This window comes from Heloderma suspectum, chromosome 1, assembly GCF_057233095.1.
Source record: "Heloderma suspectum isolate Gila_16-S chromosome 1, 16-S_ref, whole genome shotgun sequence".
Lineage (NCBI taxonomy): Eukaryota > Metazoa > Chordata > Lepidosauria > Squamata > Helodermatidae > Heloderma > Heloderma suspectum.
Genome location: NC_139458.1, coordinates 373,151,417 through 373,170,335, shown reverse-complemented (window position 1 = coordinate 373,170,335; position 18,919 = coordinate 373,151,417). Strand labels below are relative to the sequence as shown.

Sequence of the window (18,919 nt, the reverse complement as noted above, 5' to 3'; positions counted from 1 at the left end):
AGGGCAGCAAGATTGTTAACAGGGACTGGCCTGCGAGCTCATATTACGCTAGTCCTTTTCCAGCTGCACTGGCTGCCAGTCCATTTCCGGGCCCGATTCAAAGTGCTGGTGTTAACATTCAAAGCCCTTAATGGCTTGGGGCCAGGTTACCTGAAGGATTGCCTCCTCCCATATGTGTCTGCCCGGACCTTAAGATCATCAGCAGCAGCCCTTCTCCGTGAGCCCCTGCCAAAGGAAGTGAGGCGGGTGGCTACTAGGAGGAGGGCTTTTTCTGCTGTGGCACCCCGGCTCTGGAATGAGCTCCCTAGTGAGGTTCGCCTGGCGCCTACATTGTATTCCTTTCGGCGCCAGGTGAAGACCTTTTTATTTTCCCAGGCATTTTAGCATGTTAGCTTTCTAAATTTTTATCTTTGCTGTTTTAAATCTGCATTTTAAACTCCTGCGCTGCTGCTAGGTTTTATTGTGGTTGTATTGTTATATTGTGGTTTTAATGTTCTATATATTTTAAATTGTTTTATTGTGTGTTGTTTGGATTTAATTTTTGTGAACCGCCCAGAGAGCTTCGGCTATTGGGCGGTATAGAAATAAATAAATAAATAAATAAAATAATAAATGAATATTCCCCTCTGTCACGGACCCCTCACACAAAGGCAGGATGCTTCAGGCAAGCATTATAGCATACACCTTCACCTGATGCGCAGTAAAATTCTCTTGGTTACTTGGCAGGATTATATGAATAATCGTACTGTAGTTTGGTAATTTGTATGAATTCTGGCTCTATGTTCTAGGATTGCTAGCACAATAAAAGCATGCTGGAAGCATGGGGCAAAGGCTGACTTCTGCCCTGCATGATCCACTTTTGCTTTGCTAACCAATGAAATCTAATCAGTGGGTGCTGCTTTGAAGGCACATGTGTGGAATAACATTTTACTTTCCAAGCTACAGAATGCCCCATCCCCTCCAATAGGAGCTTTCCCCCAATGCAAATAAAAGATATAGGGGCCCCTGATCCTGGACTGGGACCATAGTGGAGGAGGGCATAGTTTAACGTCCCCTATTCCTCATGCCAAGGTTTTGAACTGGATTGGGTGTGGAGGAAGATGCCTGTAGTTTATTTTTTTCTTTTTAAAGGCCAATCGCACAATTGCTAGCTCCATGATTAGCATCTTGTCAAGTTTGGCCCTAAATCACTTGAAAATGCCCCATTTGCAATCCTGAACATGAACATGAATGGGAGTACATTTTCTCTAAAAACGTTAGCAGATTCCCAAACTTGGCTTCATGTTTGCGAAATGTGTTTTTGAAAAATTGGAAACTTTCTTAAAATGTACAACTTCCTCAAAATGCACAACTTTCTCAAAATGCATGCATTTTAAATCACTCACGCTTTAGTCTATGGGGGAAATGCGCAAATTTGGGATTGTTTACCCAACTTTTGATATTCAACAGCTGTTCATTTTGAACAGCTGTTCATTTTGTGCAATGTTCCTGCAAAATGAACGGTGAGCACAAACTGAGGCGAGACAAGTGGCGAGCTGATGTTCCGAGGATCTTGGCGAGCTCCAACTTCACTCATTTGTCCTTCCCTAGCTCTTCTAGAAGATGATTTCAATATCCACAACACGTGGAAACAACACTGGCTAGGAAATTGCCCTCCACAATGCACTACAGACCAGTCAGTCTGACATCAATCCTTGGGAAAATTCTGGAGCACATTATAAAGCAATCCATCTGTAAGCACCTTGAAAACAATGCAGTGATTACTCGAAGCCAACATGGATTTGTCATGAACAAATCCTGCCAGACTAACCTGATCTCATTTTTTGATCAGGTAACCTCCCTTGTGGACTGTGGGAATGCTGTGGACATAATATACCTCGACTTGAACAAAGCTTTTGACAAAGTGCCCCATGATATCCTGATGAGCAAACTAGCTCAAAGTCGGCTAGGTGAAACAACGATCAGGTGGATCCACAGTTGGCTACAAAATCGGACTCAAAGAGTGCTTATCAATGGGATCTCCTCAAACTGGGAGAGGTAACGAGCGGGGTACCACAGGGCTCAGTCCTGGGCCCAGGGCTCTTCCACATTTTTATTAATGACTTGGAGGAGGAGGTGCAAGGAATGCTGATCAGATTTGCAGATGACACAAAATTGGGTGGGATAGCTAATGCCCTGGAAGACAGAAACAGAATTCAAAGTGATCTTGATAGGCTGGAGCACTGGGCAGAAAACAACAGAATGACATTTAATAGGGATAAATGCCAAGTTCTGCACCTAGGAAAAAGAAACCAAATGCACAATTACAAGATGGGGGGATACTTGGCTCAACAACACTACACGCGAGAAGCATCTTGGAATTGTTGTAGATCACAAAGTGAATATGAGCCAACAATGTGATGAGGCTGCAAAAAAGGCAAATGCTGTTTTAATAGAAGAATAGCTTCCAAATCACGTGAAGTACTTGTTCCCCTCTACTCAGCACTGGTTAGGCCTCATCTGGAGTACTGTATCCAATTCTGGGCACCACACTTTAAGAAGGATGCAAACTGGAGAGGGTTCAGAGGAGGGCAACAAAGATGATCAGGGGACTGGAAACAAAGCCCTATGAGGAGAGACTGAAAGAACTGGGCCTGTTTAGCCTTGAGAAGAGAAGACTGAGGGGAGAGATGATAGTGTTGTTCAAGTCCTTGAAAGGTTGTCACAGAGAGGAAGGCCACGATCTCTTCTCGATCATCCCAGAGTGCAGGACACAGAATAATGGGCCGGAATACAGGAAGCCAGATTCCAGCTGAACGTCAGGAAAAACTTCCTGACTGTTAGAGCAATACGACAATGGAACCAATTACCTAGGGAGGTAGTGGCTCTCCCACACTAGAGGCATTCAAGATGAAACTGGATAGCCATCTGTCAGGGATGCTTTGACTTAGATTCCTGCACTGAGCAGGCGGTTGGACTCGATGGTCTTACAGGCCCCTTCCAACCCTACTATCCTATGAGTCTATGAGAGTTGTAGTCCAAAACATCCTGAGTGCACCAGGTCGCCTTCCCCTACTCTAATGAACCACCTTTTCGTGAGAGGAAAAATCCTCCACTGGTCAGAACAAATATTCTAAAAAGGACACTGGACAGTGCTTAGCTGGGTTGCTTAGCACAAGTCAGATGCAGACAAGACAAAAAAAAATTGAGAAGATTCGTTAGTGATGCAATTAGGTGATGTGTTTTGGAGAATTATGCTTGGTGAAATATTTCCCATGCTCTTATTCAAAATGTAGAGTCTTTGCTTTGGGCAAAAGTAGAGAGAGAAAAACACAACAAACGAGTATTTTGCATCGAAACAGGTGATGTAAAGTCCAGACACATGACGAATAGACTGTGAAAAATGCCCTTCCAGAACAAAAACTTACAACCAAAAAAAATTTGGTTTAAGAGAAGTGTTGGGGGTCTTGCAAATTCACTTATGCACCAAAAAGCATCGAAATTCTCTTAAGTTAAGGTTGTCGCCTTAACTTCCATGTCCTGTAAGTAGTAAAGATGTTCTATAGTGTCATACAATACTATAGTTTACAATTTAGGTCCCATGTACCCACATCCTGTCTTGGCCTTTTAGCCCCACTCTTCTTCTGCACAATCCCACCCCCTTGTTAAGCACATTTCAATGACATTGCTTCCAAAGGCAAAGAGTTGATCATCATTCCCCAAATAAGACAAGTCTGCTGCTCTGCGCAAATCTAGCTTACTCTGAAGCTCGGCTCACATTCCTAAGGTTATCCTCATCATACACAGCCAAGGACGTACCTGTATTTGAACGCTTCTTTGGATTTTTCAGACTTCGGCACCTCCCACCGACAGAGCTGCTGTTCTCGCTCATAGAGTCTTGGGCTGAGGAAGCACTTCCTGTTGCTTCACTGTCTCTCATCATGCTTTCATACCCACTGCTTCCTCCACTGTGGTAGAAGAGGGCTGTTTTCCCCATGGCAGGTGGCAGTTCCCCACTCAGGACACTACTGTTGTCACTTCCATGGCCGCTGCTACAGCGGTGAGGCTTCCTAGGTGGAGTGATCTTGCTGTAAGGTGAAGGCAGCAGGTGAACAGGTGGCTTCTCGTCTCCATGAACGCCACCACGCTCATCTGTGTCTGAGTTCCTGCGCAACTGGAGTCCTCTGGTGCCTGCACTTCCCTGGAGCAGTTCTGAAATCCTCCCATTAACAGCTCTGAGGGGCAGTTTTGAAGAAAGGCCGGAGCTCCTGTTCCTGCTGAGAGACTGAGTGGACCAGGACATATTCTTTCCATTTGGAGGCAAATTTGAACTTTGTCCCACAGACTGAGGAAGGGACTTTGTAGAAAAGCTAAGTGTTTTGGTGGTTGAAGCAGCCAGGCTTCGAGCCTTCGGGCTTGCCAAAAGGAGCTTACTCACTGCAGAGATCTTTGACTGACTGGCCTTTGGTGAGGCACCTGCAGACTGAGAAACGCCAGAGTTAGTTGGTGAGGACATGACACTGCGGTTGAGACTTCTCCCTGCTCTGGGCATTGTGGTGTCTTTGCCAGGACTCATCTTGGAGCTGACAGATGACAAACTCTCTGCCCTTTCCAAAGACAGGCACTCATAATGGCTCCCAGTGGATCTTCCCAGGGAATTGGTTCTGCTAGCCAGCTGCTCAAGTTTGGCACTAAACAATTTACTGCTACTATTGTTGCCACTCTCCATGCTGGAACCCTTTTGTTTCCCATTCAGCTCATCAGGAAAACCCGCCAGAAAAGATACTGGTTGGTTTGAAGGGCTGCTGGTGCTGCTGCTGCAAGCACTGTGCTGAGGGCTGGCCCTGTTCTTCTGATCAAGACTAGATTTTCTCACAGGAGGCAATGGTGGTGTCCCTTTTGGACGTGTGAGAACACAGTGCTTGGGAGAAGCAATCCTTCTTTCCAGGCTAGCTTTTGAAGTCTGGGATGAAACAGAAGAACCAATGACATTGTTCTCCTCAACATAATGATATGAACCTGCATCCAGGTCTTCCAGCTTGTTGGCCTTCTGGAAGCTTCTTGTGAGGCTCCCATTTTTTAAGCTCTCATTAGAATGAACTGGACTGTTGGTTGCAGAACAGGGCAGTCCCATTTCACACCCATCTACAACCCTTTTCAGGCTTTCAGTTCCTGGAGAACTAGAAGTCTCTCCACTGCTACTACTAAACCTGTCTGCCAACTTCTGCTTATTTTGTTCAGGTATGACTTCTGACATGAGACCGGAGTTTTCTTTTTTCACACTGTCTTCCCTCTTTAGCCAAGGATCATCAAATTTTATCTCTTTTCTTACGCTGGATTCTTTCACTTCTTGAGAATGGGGAATTTTTGCTGGTGCCACTACTGCTGATACAGCCTCATGACTCTCCTGTGCCTTAAAGGGATTAACAGTAATACATGGATATAGGGTAATGTTGGTTTTCATTGGAATGAAACCTTCACAACTGCTTAGACTTGCTGTGTTTGATATTGTGACTGTTGTCTTTCCTAGGGCAGATATTTTACAACCTTTGATGGGTGACATTTTATTAATACTCTCGTCAACCACCTCTGGCAGTACAAATATATCCTCAGTCACTGGCTTTTGCTTGTCATCTATACAACCAACACTATTATTCTGTATGGCTCTTGCAAGCTCAGAAACAGGAGCTTCTGCCATGGCTTCCCCATGGCCATAGCAGGCTTGTGCTATGAAACTGTGGCATGATTGTTCACCATCACTTCCGGTACTCATTTCACTCAGCCAGGAGCTAATAGATGAGCGTCTGCTTTCAGCCTCTTCAGCTTTGTCCCCCAGTCCCATTTTTGGAAGAGGCAGAAACTGGGTGATGCTGACCTCAGAAACAGGAGCTGTACTGGCATAGCATTCAAGGTCTTCACTGATACTGCTGATTATGCTGACTGGCCTAGACCCAGAGGCCAAAGCTTGCACAGAACAATCACTGTTAAAGCTGATTATACTGGTTGGCCGCCCATTCTCCAGAACCCCACTAATGGTCAGCTCTTCAACCAGGGTGAATACTAACTCATCCTCTCCATTCAGCTCTAATGGCTGCTGTACTGTGACCATGGTGGTGCTCAAAATCTCCTTCTTTGACTCGGGAGAAAGAGACAGTTGCTGCTGCTCTACATTGTCAATAGTCTCTCCATAATCACCACTGCTGGAAGACAGTGACTTTTTCATGATCTGAGGGCTCATTCCAATGGGAGGAGTGCGGATCTCTGGCTGCATCAGAGACTCACTGGACACCATCCCTGAATCCTTGCTTAGTGATGATGGTGGAGGTGCAGGGTTGGGCAATACCCCCTTCTGGGTGTAAACTTTGCACCTCTGAGAAGGAGAGGTCGGTGGTTTGTACTCAGATGTCTTGGAAAGGCTTGCAATGCCAAGCCGTGGTGAACCCATGGGGCGGGGCTTGCCTTCTACAAAGCCACAGGTGTTAAGACTTTCTCGGCTGCTTCGCAGGTCTGTGCAGTGGGATTGCTGGGAAAAGTTAATCTGGCTGCTAGGGCTGCCTGTGACACTCCGAGGAGATGGAGGAGTGGAAACCTCATTAAGCATGCCACTGTGAACAGGGGAGTGGTTTCCCTGAGTTTTGTTGGCTGTTGCATTTACGTTTTCCCTGACATCTTTATCTGGCTCTTGGCAGTCCGCCAGGGCCTCTTCTCTGCCTGACTCTGACGTATCACTGTGCTCTGCCACTTGGCCTGACAAAGGGCACTTAGTCACTTGGTCTGAGCTAAACTGAACAGGCAGTTCTTCAAAAGGAAACTTGTCTGTCTCCTCACTGCCGTCAATGCAGTCTAACCTCTCCTGGAGCTCTGCAAATGTATTGCACTTCAAGCAGTCTCTCTCAGAGGTACTGGGGGCTGTCTCGCACATTTCCTCCAGCTTGACTTCATTTTTGGTTTTCTGAAGGGCAGGAACTATGGGGACAAAATCAGGGGGGCCTTCGTTATCTGTCAACTCTTTGTCCGAGAGGGCTGTGCCATTGGGACCAACATAAATGACAGTGTCACATGACTGTTCACTGCTAGAAGAATAATCCGGGTCACTTGACAAGTGAAGAATAGGGAAGTCTGGTTCAACAACATTCCGAGAATGGAAAGGTCTCAGCTGAGTTGGCCTCCGCATTCTCCCTTCTTCACAAGAGCTTTCTCCTCCAGAAGAGCTTGATGTGTACTATGAATGGGAAGAGATATGAAATGTTAGAATTTCAAACAATATCTTCCAAGGAGCTGAGAGCCAGACCTGATGCACACATAAGCAGTGACGTGTGTGGTGACTGCTTAGTTTCATCATGTGGGGAATGCCTCATTCAATGTACAGTAGATTACCACATGGAACTGGTGACTTTCTCCATATCAGTCCCAACCTTGGAGTGAGGGATTGTGGTGCAATGGAGAAAATGACCAAGTCCACACAGCAAGCTGTTATACAAGAACACTCTGGCATTTTAAGCATTCCATGTGGTTGTGTGGAAGCAGCTTACCATATCACTCTGCTTGTTCATGTGTATTAGCAACATGACAGTGAATAAAAATGAGTTCTAAAGTGAAAGAAATACTGATTTATTCCAAACATGCTAAATTTGAAAGGTACTTTATGCCTTTGTCAATATTTGTTGAGGTACTTTATGACATTTGCCAATATTATTTCCATTTTTCAGGTGAAGAATTGAGGCTGGACAGCAGTGACTTGGCCAACTCAACACAGCCCTTTGCAGGGTAGGACTTAAATGCAGGTTTCTCAGATCCAACTCCAATTCTCTATCCACTCAAGCACACTGTCCCTCAATAGTATAGTCTTCATACTTGCATATAAGGTACTAATGTAATCAGGCAACAATGTCACTTACAGATGCATTGATGCATATTGAGTAATTTCTTGAAAAACCTCTAACAAAGGCTTCCACAACTTCTCTGGGCAAGTTATCCAGGTGTTAGTACAGTTATGACTTATTTCCTGATATCAGTCTTGAATACAGGGGGGAGGAAAGGGGCTTACTTTTAAATAAACATTCTTAGGATTGTGGTGTGAGGATCATGTTTGTTTTATTTGTGTATACATTTTATGAGCCTTGTGACTTCCAAAACATACTAAAAGTAATAGCAAATAAAATAACAATTAAATTACTAAGACAATAAAAATAAGAAACCAACAGACCTATATATGAGTTCAATTAGGTTTCGTCCTATGTAAGTGGGTAAAGGACTTTACCTGCTGGCAGAAGCTGTGGAAGCACAGCAGGCCTCATTAGGGAGGGATTTCCACATGTGTGTGCCAACTCTATAAAAGTCCTGCCCCAAAGATTTAACTGCTTAAAGGAGGAACATGGAGCAAAACTGGGAGGGAACATACTCTGCATATGACATCCTGGGCAACTCTGAAAAATTCAACCCACTGTGGTGTCATTTATTGAAATATCCCATGCTACATTATTCTTTTTTTTATTTCAATTTTACACAGATAGCTGTTACTGTTTCTATAAAGAATAATGGATATAAAATAGTATTTTATAGGTTAAATGTTCTTGCCATAAGGGTGTGTGTATGGTTATATCAGAACTGAACACCGAGAAGTGGGCCCCATAAAGGCTATGACTGTGATTACTTGGTATCTCCCTTCATCTCAGAAATGTGAATTTTCCCAAGAAATTATACTGTGATCAGATCAGAACACCGAACCTCTCTTTCATTCTCACTTGCAAGATAAAACATTACACTATCTCCAAATGCACTGACTGAATTAGTAGTACCATCCTGACCACATCAACTGCTCTCTTTTTTAAAGTTTGTAGTTGTTGAAAGAATAATGGGAGAAATTAACAGTGAGGCTACATACAGCTGGTTCTGTTAAAGAGATTTTGTTCTGTGAACAGAGTGTTGTGCAGTGATATTTGTGGAATTTGTTAATTGATCTCTGCTTATATTTAACAATCCTTAGGTTGCTAATGCGAATGATTATAACAAATTATATCAGCCTGAATTTTAACCAGGATTCAATGCTAGAGATATCCTACGAAAGTAACATAAGAATTTGAACTCTCTGTCTTATGTGTAACTGTTATAAACATGGAAACATTCATCTTACATGAAACATGATTTCCCCCATGCATTCAGAAATTATGAATATTGATGTGTTAGAAGCTGCACTTTAAGGCCCCCTCTGTTTACTTAAGATCTTTGTCTACTCTGCTCTTTCCAGTGAAAGACAACAAAGAGTTTCTTCCTGCCCTTACCTTAGTTTTCTTTTTCTTCATTCTTAAGACCCTGGATGCAATCTGGATGGTAGAAAGTGTTTCAGCATAGTTCCCTGCAGCTGCCGAAATGTGAGCTATCATGGTGGTACGGCAGTTCATGTTCCCAAGGGACTCCCGGAGCAACATGGTCAGCTTGCTGTCTCTGCAAAATAAAAAGAATTAAGGCTACATTAGTGAGCCATGTTTCACTTTGACTGTCGGGATGCGACTTCAGGTCTCAGCAAGATTTCTTCCTTTTTAATGGAATACTAATTAGCATTGTTCTTCAGGATTCTAGTGCACTACATCTGCAGCTGAACGAGCTGGAAAATCAACTATGCTGAAATGAGAGTCTCTATCTTTTAAGGTTTTCTGCCTGTCTTTATTAACTTAGCTAATTTCAACAGTAGTATTACTGTTAACATGGCATGCCAACTCACAACCAATAACCTACTCACGGATAATTTTAAAAATAAAACACTGCTGTACTAAAAAGCTATGGCACAGAAGAAGCAGGCCTTAAAAAAAGCACTAGTTTCACTTCTGCTCATTCTTTGTGATGACTGAAGATGGGATTAGTTCGTGCCATTTTCCTTTCCTGACACTCACTGTGTCACTGAATGGACTCAGTTTTAAAATTCTAATACCCTGTCTCCTCCTCCTTCTTGTCTCTAGCACTCCCAATGATTGTAATAAGACCTGAAAATGGTATTGCATGACAATTGCATTGGTGATGAAGAAACTGTGCAAATATAACCCATTAATGCAACCAGTTTATTACTTTGAAGTGGTGTGCTGTCAAAAATTCAACAAAAAGCTTGTTTTATTTGTTTGTTTAAAAAACCCTGCTTCCTGTCAACAATGCATACAACAATTCAGGAGTACAGTCCCTATGTGTATGGCCATAGTGGTAAGGAGCATTAATTCAATGCTATTAACAAGGGCACAATCCACTGGGAGTTCTCCTGTGAGGGTGCCATTGAAATGGATGGGAATTGTGCTGGAGAAATGCACAGTTCACTTAAAAATCCTACTTTTATAATCTCTTGACAATAAGATTCAATTCCTGGAAGCTCAAAGAGACCCCCTTCAAGTGGTAACGATTCATACACTTCTGTCTGTGTGGAGGCTAAAGAGTAGATGCTTGGGCTGCTAAGGAGTGTGTATGCTTGGTGCATGGATTGAGATTAACAGGATGTTAGAATTTCATGATGCTGTCTGCCCACAGGAAATAGGGAGGGAAAGTACATAAATTTGTTTGGTTGGGCTGCTACTCTGGCAACAGCTGCTGCTTTCAGACACAAGGAAACGTTAGATCTATTTATCTGTCTGTCTGTCTGTCTATCCTTTGTAGTTATTTGTTGTAGTAGCCCAACAAAACAAAAATGTATGTACACTCTCCCTCTCTATTTCCTGTAGACAAATAGTATCATGAAATGCTAACATCCTTTCTGGAACATTCCACCCCCACCCCCCACCCCGAAATAAAACATGTGCCGACCACATTACACTTTAGGCACATATTGAAGACTTCTATCCGCCTTGGCATTTATAACACCTGATTTTCATTAATGGCTGTTGGTTTTATTGTATAACGGTCTTTTTAGCTTAATATTTAATTATACTGTGGTTTTATTATTGTAAACCACCTGGATATGTTGTATATGACATGTGGTATAAAATGTTTTTAAATAAATAAAATAAAAAGATTTGTTACAACTACGAAGGAAACCAGGTTTTACTGGCACTTTCACAGAGGGAAGTAAAAATGGAGTGTGCAAGTGCCCACTAAGATAGATTCTGAAGACATGACAGCATGATTCAGGATCCTTTCCTCCAATCCCTACAAGTGTGCTGCAATTCCTGCTGCCTCCTCTGAATGCACTCCAAAACCAAGGGAGATTATTTCTTGTGTGCACAGCGTGCTGATGAAAAAAATCAGAAGGTTCAGCCATCAGCTCTGTGAACATACACATCCCTTGTCAAATCTATGCACACAAAATCCAATACATTTATGTAGAAGGCTCATGCTGCACTTTAATGTTCTCTTCATGTTATAATGATCTAAGATTCTGGGTGCTGGGAATCTTGGAAGCTACTCTTCCAAAGCTTCTCTTGGGGAGTTAACTCTGTTTCCTGATTAAGCAGATTACAGTCAGTTGCCAAATGATCTCTGTAAATATTGTGTACTCCTACCAGGCACGTACATAACTTGCTCCCAAGCTGTGCTTCTTGCCAGCTCTTGATGTATTTATTTAAAATATGTATATCCCACCTTTCTGTTAAAATGTTCAAGGTGACTTACAACAACAGTTCAAATAAGAAACGTACAATATAAAAAGATAAAAAGAGATCAGGAGATAGCAGATAAAACTAAAAAAACCAGAGATCAAAACATCAACAGTTCGGCAAGCCAAATGCCTGTGGAAAGAATGCCCATTACAAGACAAAGGAAAGCCATCAGGAGAGGAGGAAAGTGGGCCTATCTGAGAAGGGTGTTACACAGTTTAGGCATATCTAGAGGAATTCAATTCAGATGTTGGTAGGACATGAAGAAGAGTCTCTCTAGGAGATCTTAACAGGAGGGCAGGCTCATTATACTTAACCTGATGACTAGAGACACATTCTGACCAAGGCTTCCTGCAGTCACAAAGGGTCCCAATCATTATGGCATGACTGCAGACACAGGGCATGGGGTCATATAAAAGCCACTGCCCCACTAATGGCCACCACGTTCTTGGCCACTAGAACTCCCAGGCTAGCTGTAAAACTATACGAGTAACAGCCTGTAGAAGGCATTCTGTCCTAGGCTCCCAAATGCAGGATGATCATGGAGCTGATCCCATGGCTGTATTTGTGTTAGAATAATGCATCCTCACATATCAATCCACACCAGTCTCTTGATGTACTCTGCCTGGCTTACTTTGAGTAGTTTGGCTTTGGTGAATGTAATACTGCAGCCATGTTGCTGTGATATCCGTGATTGAAGTATTTCCTAGTTTAGTTCTATGGGTTTGGTGGAGTGTACTACTCTGTGAGAGATGCCTGCCCTAAGGCCAAGAAACAGCAGGAGTCAGGGTAACTTTGAGAATCTTCTTTACTCCTGACCAACAAATATCAACCAAACAATTTAGCAGCTTGAACTTGCTGTGCAGCCACACATGGGGTAGTTGTAGCTGGATCCTGGAGAAAACAGCACCCACCCAAGGAGGAAGGGGAGCTGCTTTTACAACCCAGTGGTTGTACTAGTGATGCAACTAATGGTCACCTTGATGGCATCACAGACTAAGACTATTGGGATTATGTCTGGCATTGGCAATCCCACGAAAACATCACAAATTCATTCAGATACGAATTTCAGCTTTATTCGAAGTTGGGTTCAAACGAGGGACCCATGTTCTTACACACACTTGACAAATGCAACAGTGTAAGCAAGTGTATCATTATAAATGCTTCCCTATGTGAGGGAACATTCCATTCATATATGAAATAATCCACTATTAGATATTTCCTGGAACAAACAAGCTATCATTTGATAGTGAAGATGCTGGGAATTTTTCATCCTACCCTTTCTGGATGAAGTATTGGAGTAGACAGTTGCTTTACAGCTCCAGACATAACTGGGTGGAGCTGATTTTCTTGATCCATTCCAATCAAGAGCAAAGCAAACTCCTTCTTATTTCAACATGCTTTTGGATCAATTATTTATTTGATGTGGTTCTCATTCATTTCTTCTGGTTATGAGTCTGATGCCTGTCAGTTTAAGATTGGTTTTAAAATGTATTATGGTTGTTGTGATTTTAATCATTTTATATTTATTATTATACATCGTTGTAAAATGCATGGTGGGGGGAAATGGATACAAATGTCATAAGATCATATATGTATACATTGGGGGACATTAAAAATATTTTGTGCAGATGTAGTACAAGATTAGTAAATTGTTTCTTTATATATGTATGTGTGTGTGTGTGTGTGTGTGTGTGTATGTATATATATATATATATATATATATATATATATATAAATAATTTTTTTTTAAGAGATCCTGGACAAGAGATCCTGGCTACAACAAGACATATTGCTATCTCAAATGGATCCATTCAGCAGCAAACAATTCTTTTTCATCATGTTTAAACTAAGCATCTTTATGAAAAGACTGCAAGTTTTGCCAGAAAGAACAAGTTTGATCTTTTACTCTGTGCTGATTCTGCTAGTTCTTAGCTTCCTGTGGGCAGAGCTAGTCAATCCCACTACAGTATATGATGGCATGTGATGTAAACAAAAGTCCATTAAGGTGACAGCAAGGCAACTGCACTTATTTCATTGGTGACCTGGCTCAGCTTTGAACCCACACATTCAAGAGATAAAAGGTTGCTGTTGCCGTGCAAGCTTAGTGCATCTTCTGTTCATCAAGTAATACTGCAATATCAAGTTCTGTGCATCAGTAACCACCATTCCAAGGACAATGTACATGGAAATTATTAACATCTGTACAGAAATCAATACCAAGCCTTTCATTTACTCATGCTTCTATCAAAGCAAAACACAGAATGACAGTGCAAAAGGGCAGCAGACTATTCAGGTCTCCAGAGAATATGGAGCCATCATCAGCAAATTGGTGTGGTCTTCCTACAGACTATAAATGATGGATGTGCATAAATTATCTAACCCCTTTTTGCACTGCAGTAAAATATGTGCTTACTGTTGGAAGAGGGATAAGATGTTCTAAATTCCAGTGTTAGTCTATTCATAAAAATCAGAAAGAATTAGAGAGGAATTAATTGAGATTACCCTTGTAAATGACAACAGGTGATTTTAAAAGCCAGCAATGTCTCATTCCTAACTACCCCCCTTCCAAGTCCCCTCATTCTTATCTAGCTTTATCTTCCACTTTGCTGTAAGCTATAGTCAGCTGCCTCCCTTCTTATCATATCTGGCTAAACTGCTTCCAAGAAGAAAATTACAAAGGGAAATGTTACTAATCACACAATTTGCAAATACTTTACATGTTATATTCAGACCTGGACTTCCCAATTCAGTGGTTCAATTATCTATAAGACATGCTAATAAATGAGTAAAAAACATTACAGCCAGAAAAATGCCAGCAGATACAAGTCACCTAATAGCTGCGTTTTCTGATACTTTAGCAGCTGTTTAAATAACTGGAGTTAAACTATTATAATCTAAAATATACCTGACAAATAGGCACAGAACAGACATATTATTCTGAAATCTGGTGCTTTATTTCTTTGAGAATAAAGGAAGATGGATTTGTTTTAATTACACAAAGGAAGTTAATATTTTCAGAAACCAAGTTAATTTTTGTGGGGCAGTCAGTCTGAAGAGGTATTCTGTAAAAGGATATTTTTTATATAAAAATCATTGTTAATAATATTGTCTTATGTTGACTATTTAATAAAGGTAACATCTACTCTCCTATGCACCATTATGTGGCAGTCCAACTGGGTAGCTCTGTACCCAGAGATGCAGTTAGAATTCCGAGTTATTTATTTATTTATTTATTTATTGCATTTATATACTGCCCAACGACCAAGGCTCTCTGAGCAGTTTACAACAATTAAAACCATAAAACACAACATGATAAAACATGATAGAAGAGTTTAAAAGTAGCATGTAAAACCAAAGTAAAACCCAACAGCAGTTACAAACCAGGAAAAGGCTGGGTGAAAAGGTGCATTTTCAGGAGGTGCTTGAAAGATGCCACATTTTCTGCCTCCTGAACTGCATGGGGGAGGGTTTTCCATAGGGTGGGAAAGAGAAGGCCCGCCATTGGGGTTCTTCACGGCAACATTCCATTCATTTTGGAATGACCAGTAAGGCCTCCTCTGATTATCTTAGAAGTTGCCTGGGTATATATAAGGAAAGGCAGTCTGCTAGGTATCCTGGTCCCAAGTTGTTTATGGGGAATATGACCACTGACTTTGATGCCCATTTTGTCAATGACTGATTGATGGCTTTCCGGATGTACATTGGTGCTGATTCCAGACATCAATACAGCTGATCTAGGCACCTTATCACTTCATTGAGTCAGGTTTTCCAAACTATTGAATATTTGGGGCACATGAGGTGAAAAATGATACATCTGCCTGTGCCAAACAATTATGGAATAGCACTTTATGTCAATGGAACCCTAAAGAAATTATTATTCTTTGCTGAAGTGCTATCTCTTAAGTGCCACATGATGGAGCTATTCTTGATGGCTTTTCGTTGCATTTAGAAAGAAGCGGAACCGGTTTCCACTGTAGAAAGTGTTGGTGGATCTTGGAATAAGCTAATTCTGCTCAAAAACTCTGGAATGGCTAGGAAAATCGAAAATGGATGTCAAAATGTAATCTAGGCTCTGGAAGCCAGTGGTAGGCCTTGTCCTGCATGTTGGGAGGGTTCCAGTGTTACACAGTCAATGGCATCATCAGTGCCTCAATGCACTAGGCCTAATGTGACCTAGGGACATCCTCAGTTCTTTTTTGCATGCTATTTCTATCCTAGACCCAGAATTCGCCAGTACTGGATGGCACCCAAACTCAATCCAGAATTTATTCTGCCTCAACAAGAACCCTGAATGTCCACTTGGATTCTAGTTGTGGGTGGGTTTCATTGCCTACCTTTCAGTAAAATTAGAGGTATTTACTGTGTTAACTACACATTTGTAGTCCATTGTATAGGGAGACTCCATGTCATGCTTATTTCCATCACTTCCTATCTGTTTCTCCACTGGAGCTTGGGGACATGTCTGAGATCAGTGGAAGCTGGAGCTGTAGGTGTTTTGATTGGCTGAAAGCTTGGACTGGCTGATTGGAGCTAGGAGAGGCTGAGGGTTAAATCCAATGTTGTGCTAGTGGGAGTCCACTAGTGTAATGGGACTTTCTCCCTCTCTCCTCCCCACTCTAGCCTTCCACTCTGCCCGAAAATCTGATCTGGGTTTTTTTCCAGCCCTCCAGAACAGATTTTGAGGGTGTGCAGGTGGCTGAGGGGGAGAGGGCGAATCATCCTCCTGGTTTCACTGATTCCATCAGTGGATGGCAGCAGTGGATCCAAGCCTGAATCTTGTTTGCAAATGTTGTCCTTAGGAATAGCATAGTGTCAAATATCCTCAGCCCTATAATTCCCGGCCCCATGTTGCTGTTGATTATTCAGCCAGTTACTGCCCCATATTCTGAATTGTCTGATTTTATTGTTCTTGAATTGTCCAAAAGAGTGGCGATGTTACCTTATCTTCCACTGTGAGATGTCTCCACTAATACTGATCTTTTTCTTGTTCAAGGTATGTTTGATGCCACTTATATCATGTGGAGATCTGGAGTGAATTACCAAGTACCCACACTGCTTTCTTTTGTTTTAATTCAAACTAAGTTCTTACACATGTGCTTGGTTTGCTGAAAGTAGATGAGCCTATTACACCTAGTGAGAAAGAAAACTGATGGTGAATAAACCTAGTAATCTGGAGGGGAAGATAATTGCCTATCCGCTACTCTTAGTCCCGATGGCTATGTGCTACCTCCAGTACCAGAGGCAGTGAGCTTATGAACACCAGTTGCTGGGGGAACATGTGTGGGAGGGTGCTGGTGCACTCATGCCCTGCTTGTGGGTTCCTGGTCAACAGCTGGTTGGCCACTGTGTGAACAGAATGCTGGACTAGATGGACCCTTGGTCTGATCCAGCATGTCTCTTCTTATGTTCTTATGGTTTTCAGACACTCAAGCTTTTTTTTTCTTCTTCCAATTTTGGGTTCTAATTATCACTGAAGTGGTAAAGCTGTGCTTGGGCAGTACCAATTCAGACTGTTGGTGTGTACATAGAAAATTTGACATTAGAAATAAGGATACCAGCTTAGCTTTCTCTGTGTGATGACAGTTTTCTATGTGTAGGAGACTTTTCCATCAAGTGAATCCTCACCTACAGTCTGAACCAATGTGGTGTAGTGGTTAGAGTGTTAGACCGGAACTTGGGGGATCTGGGTTCTAGTCCCTACTCAGCCATGAAGCTCACTGGGTGACTTTGGGCTAGTCACTGACTCTCAGCCTAACCTATCTCACAGGGTTGTTGCGAGGATAAAATGAGAGGAGGTGGATCATGTAAGCTGCCTTGCATTCCTTCGAGGAAAAAGGTGGGATATAAATGCAACTACCACCACCCAAACCAGGGTGGCCATGTGTCCTATTTTACAGCCCTCTATTTGAAAGGTCCAGTTCAAGCCTGGTTTAAAGATAAATAACCCATAAGAATGGGAAGCAGGGCCTTTGAAGGAACTTTGAACTCCTTACTGAGGGAGGTTAGGTTGGTTCCCTCTCTGCTGTCTTTCCACCAGCAGGCAGACATTTTTATTCAAGCAGGCCTTTGGCATGTAAGCAGGTCTGTTGGGTGGTGTTTTTATTCTTTTACGTTCTGTTTTTAATTGTACCTGACTTTATTTGTTCTAAGATTGTTTCAATTATGTTTTTATTTTAAATGTTATCTTTATTGTTGTTAGCCACCTTTAGTGCCATTTCCTGGTAGAATGGTAGGGTACAAAACAAACAAACAAATTTGAAGTTGCCCATCAACAATTAGCTCAGTTAGCAGCAAATTGAGCAGGCACACAGGTCACCTGGTCACAGTCTTCTCCCACTATGGTTAATGTACTGTATTTCCATTTAAATTGTAGTAATTATTTCTAAATTTGCATCTATTCGTATAAGTTTGCATATGCCTATTTCATGCAAATCTGTGCACTTCCCTTTTTGGAGATGTGAAAGTGACTAACCTAGCCCAAACTCTGGTTTATTACTTCAGTGAGAACTAGGCCTCTGAATGCTTCGCCTGCATTCAGATGAAACCCCTTGAGCAGAATTGAAGATGGGGTGAGTTTGGGGTGGGGCTTGTCATCACAAGCCTGTTTGCTGCGGCCTCTCCCACTGGCTGCTACTACCACCAGCTGACCAGCCACTCCTCTCCTTCACAGGTATTTCAGAGCGCGGGCTGCCAGAGGCAGAGCCTCTGAGCGCGCCACGGCATCGCGCAAAGTGCAATGCTAAGTGTACACATAGCGTCGCACGTGGAGACGCACCGAGACATGAAAACCCACCTGCCACCTCTCCAGAGATACCAGCAACCAGTTACGAGCAGCAAATAGCAGCAGCAGAGGGCAGCAGCTTTACAGACCAGGAAGAAAGGAGCAAATGAAGATCTTATCTGCCCCTTCTTAGCTGTTGCTCTCTTTTATATTGTTTTATATTTCATATTTTAACATGTGCCTGGGAAGTCCATTGAGTAACTCAGGGGGTCGGGGAGATGCCACCATAACTGTGGTCCGGGCAGGGGGAGGTATGGTGTGGGGGATTAACAGGCCAGCTGAGGAGAAGAGGGGCTAGACACTTTACGGCTATCCCCTCTTCTGGTTCTTCCCCAACCAGATGGTTCCTGGCAGCCTTACCAGCTTGTCCTCGGGTCTGGTGGTGCTGCTGCTGAATGCCAGTTCGGTCCAAAATAAAATCTCCCTCATCCATGATTTGATTGTGGATGAAGCTGCTGACCTGGTATGTATTACTGAGACCTGGGTGGGGGAACTGGGAGGGCTTACTCTCTCCCAGCTGTGCCCTCCTGGATACTCAGTGCAGCACCAACACCGACTTGAGAGTCGGGGAAGGGGGTTGCTGTGG

At 42.6% G+C, this 18,919-nt stretch overlaps 1 protein-coding gene across 1 annotated transcript in view; it reads right to left on the bottom strand.

Annotated features, from left to right (window-relative positions):
• KIF26B (kinesin family member 26B) overlaps positions 1-18,919 on the bottom strand; it is a 434,135-nt gene that overhangs the window by 24,347 nt on the left and 390,869 nt on the right. Inside the window, exons 12-13 of the mRNA XM_084828261.1 lie at positions 9,261-9,423; positions 3,799-7,201 (exon numbers count right to left, since the gene is read on the bottom strand). Coding sequence (XP_084684387.1) covers positions 3,799-7,201; positions 9,261-9,423 — 3,566 coding nt within the window. The remainder of the gene's footprint in view (positions 1-3,798; positions 7,202-9,260; positions 9,424-18,919) is intronic.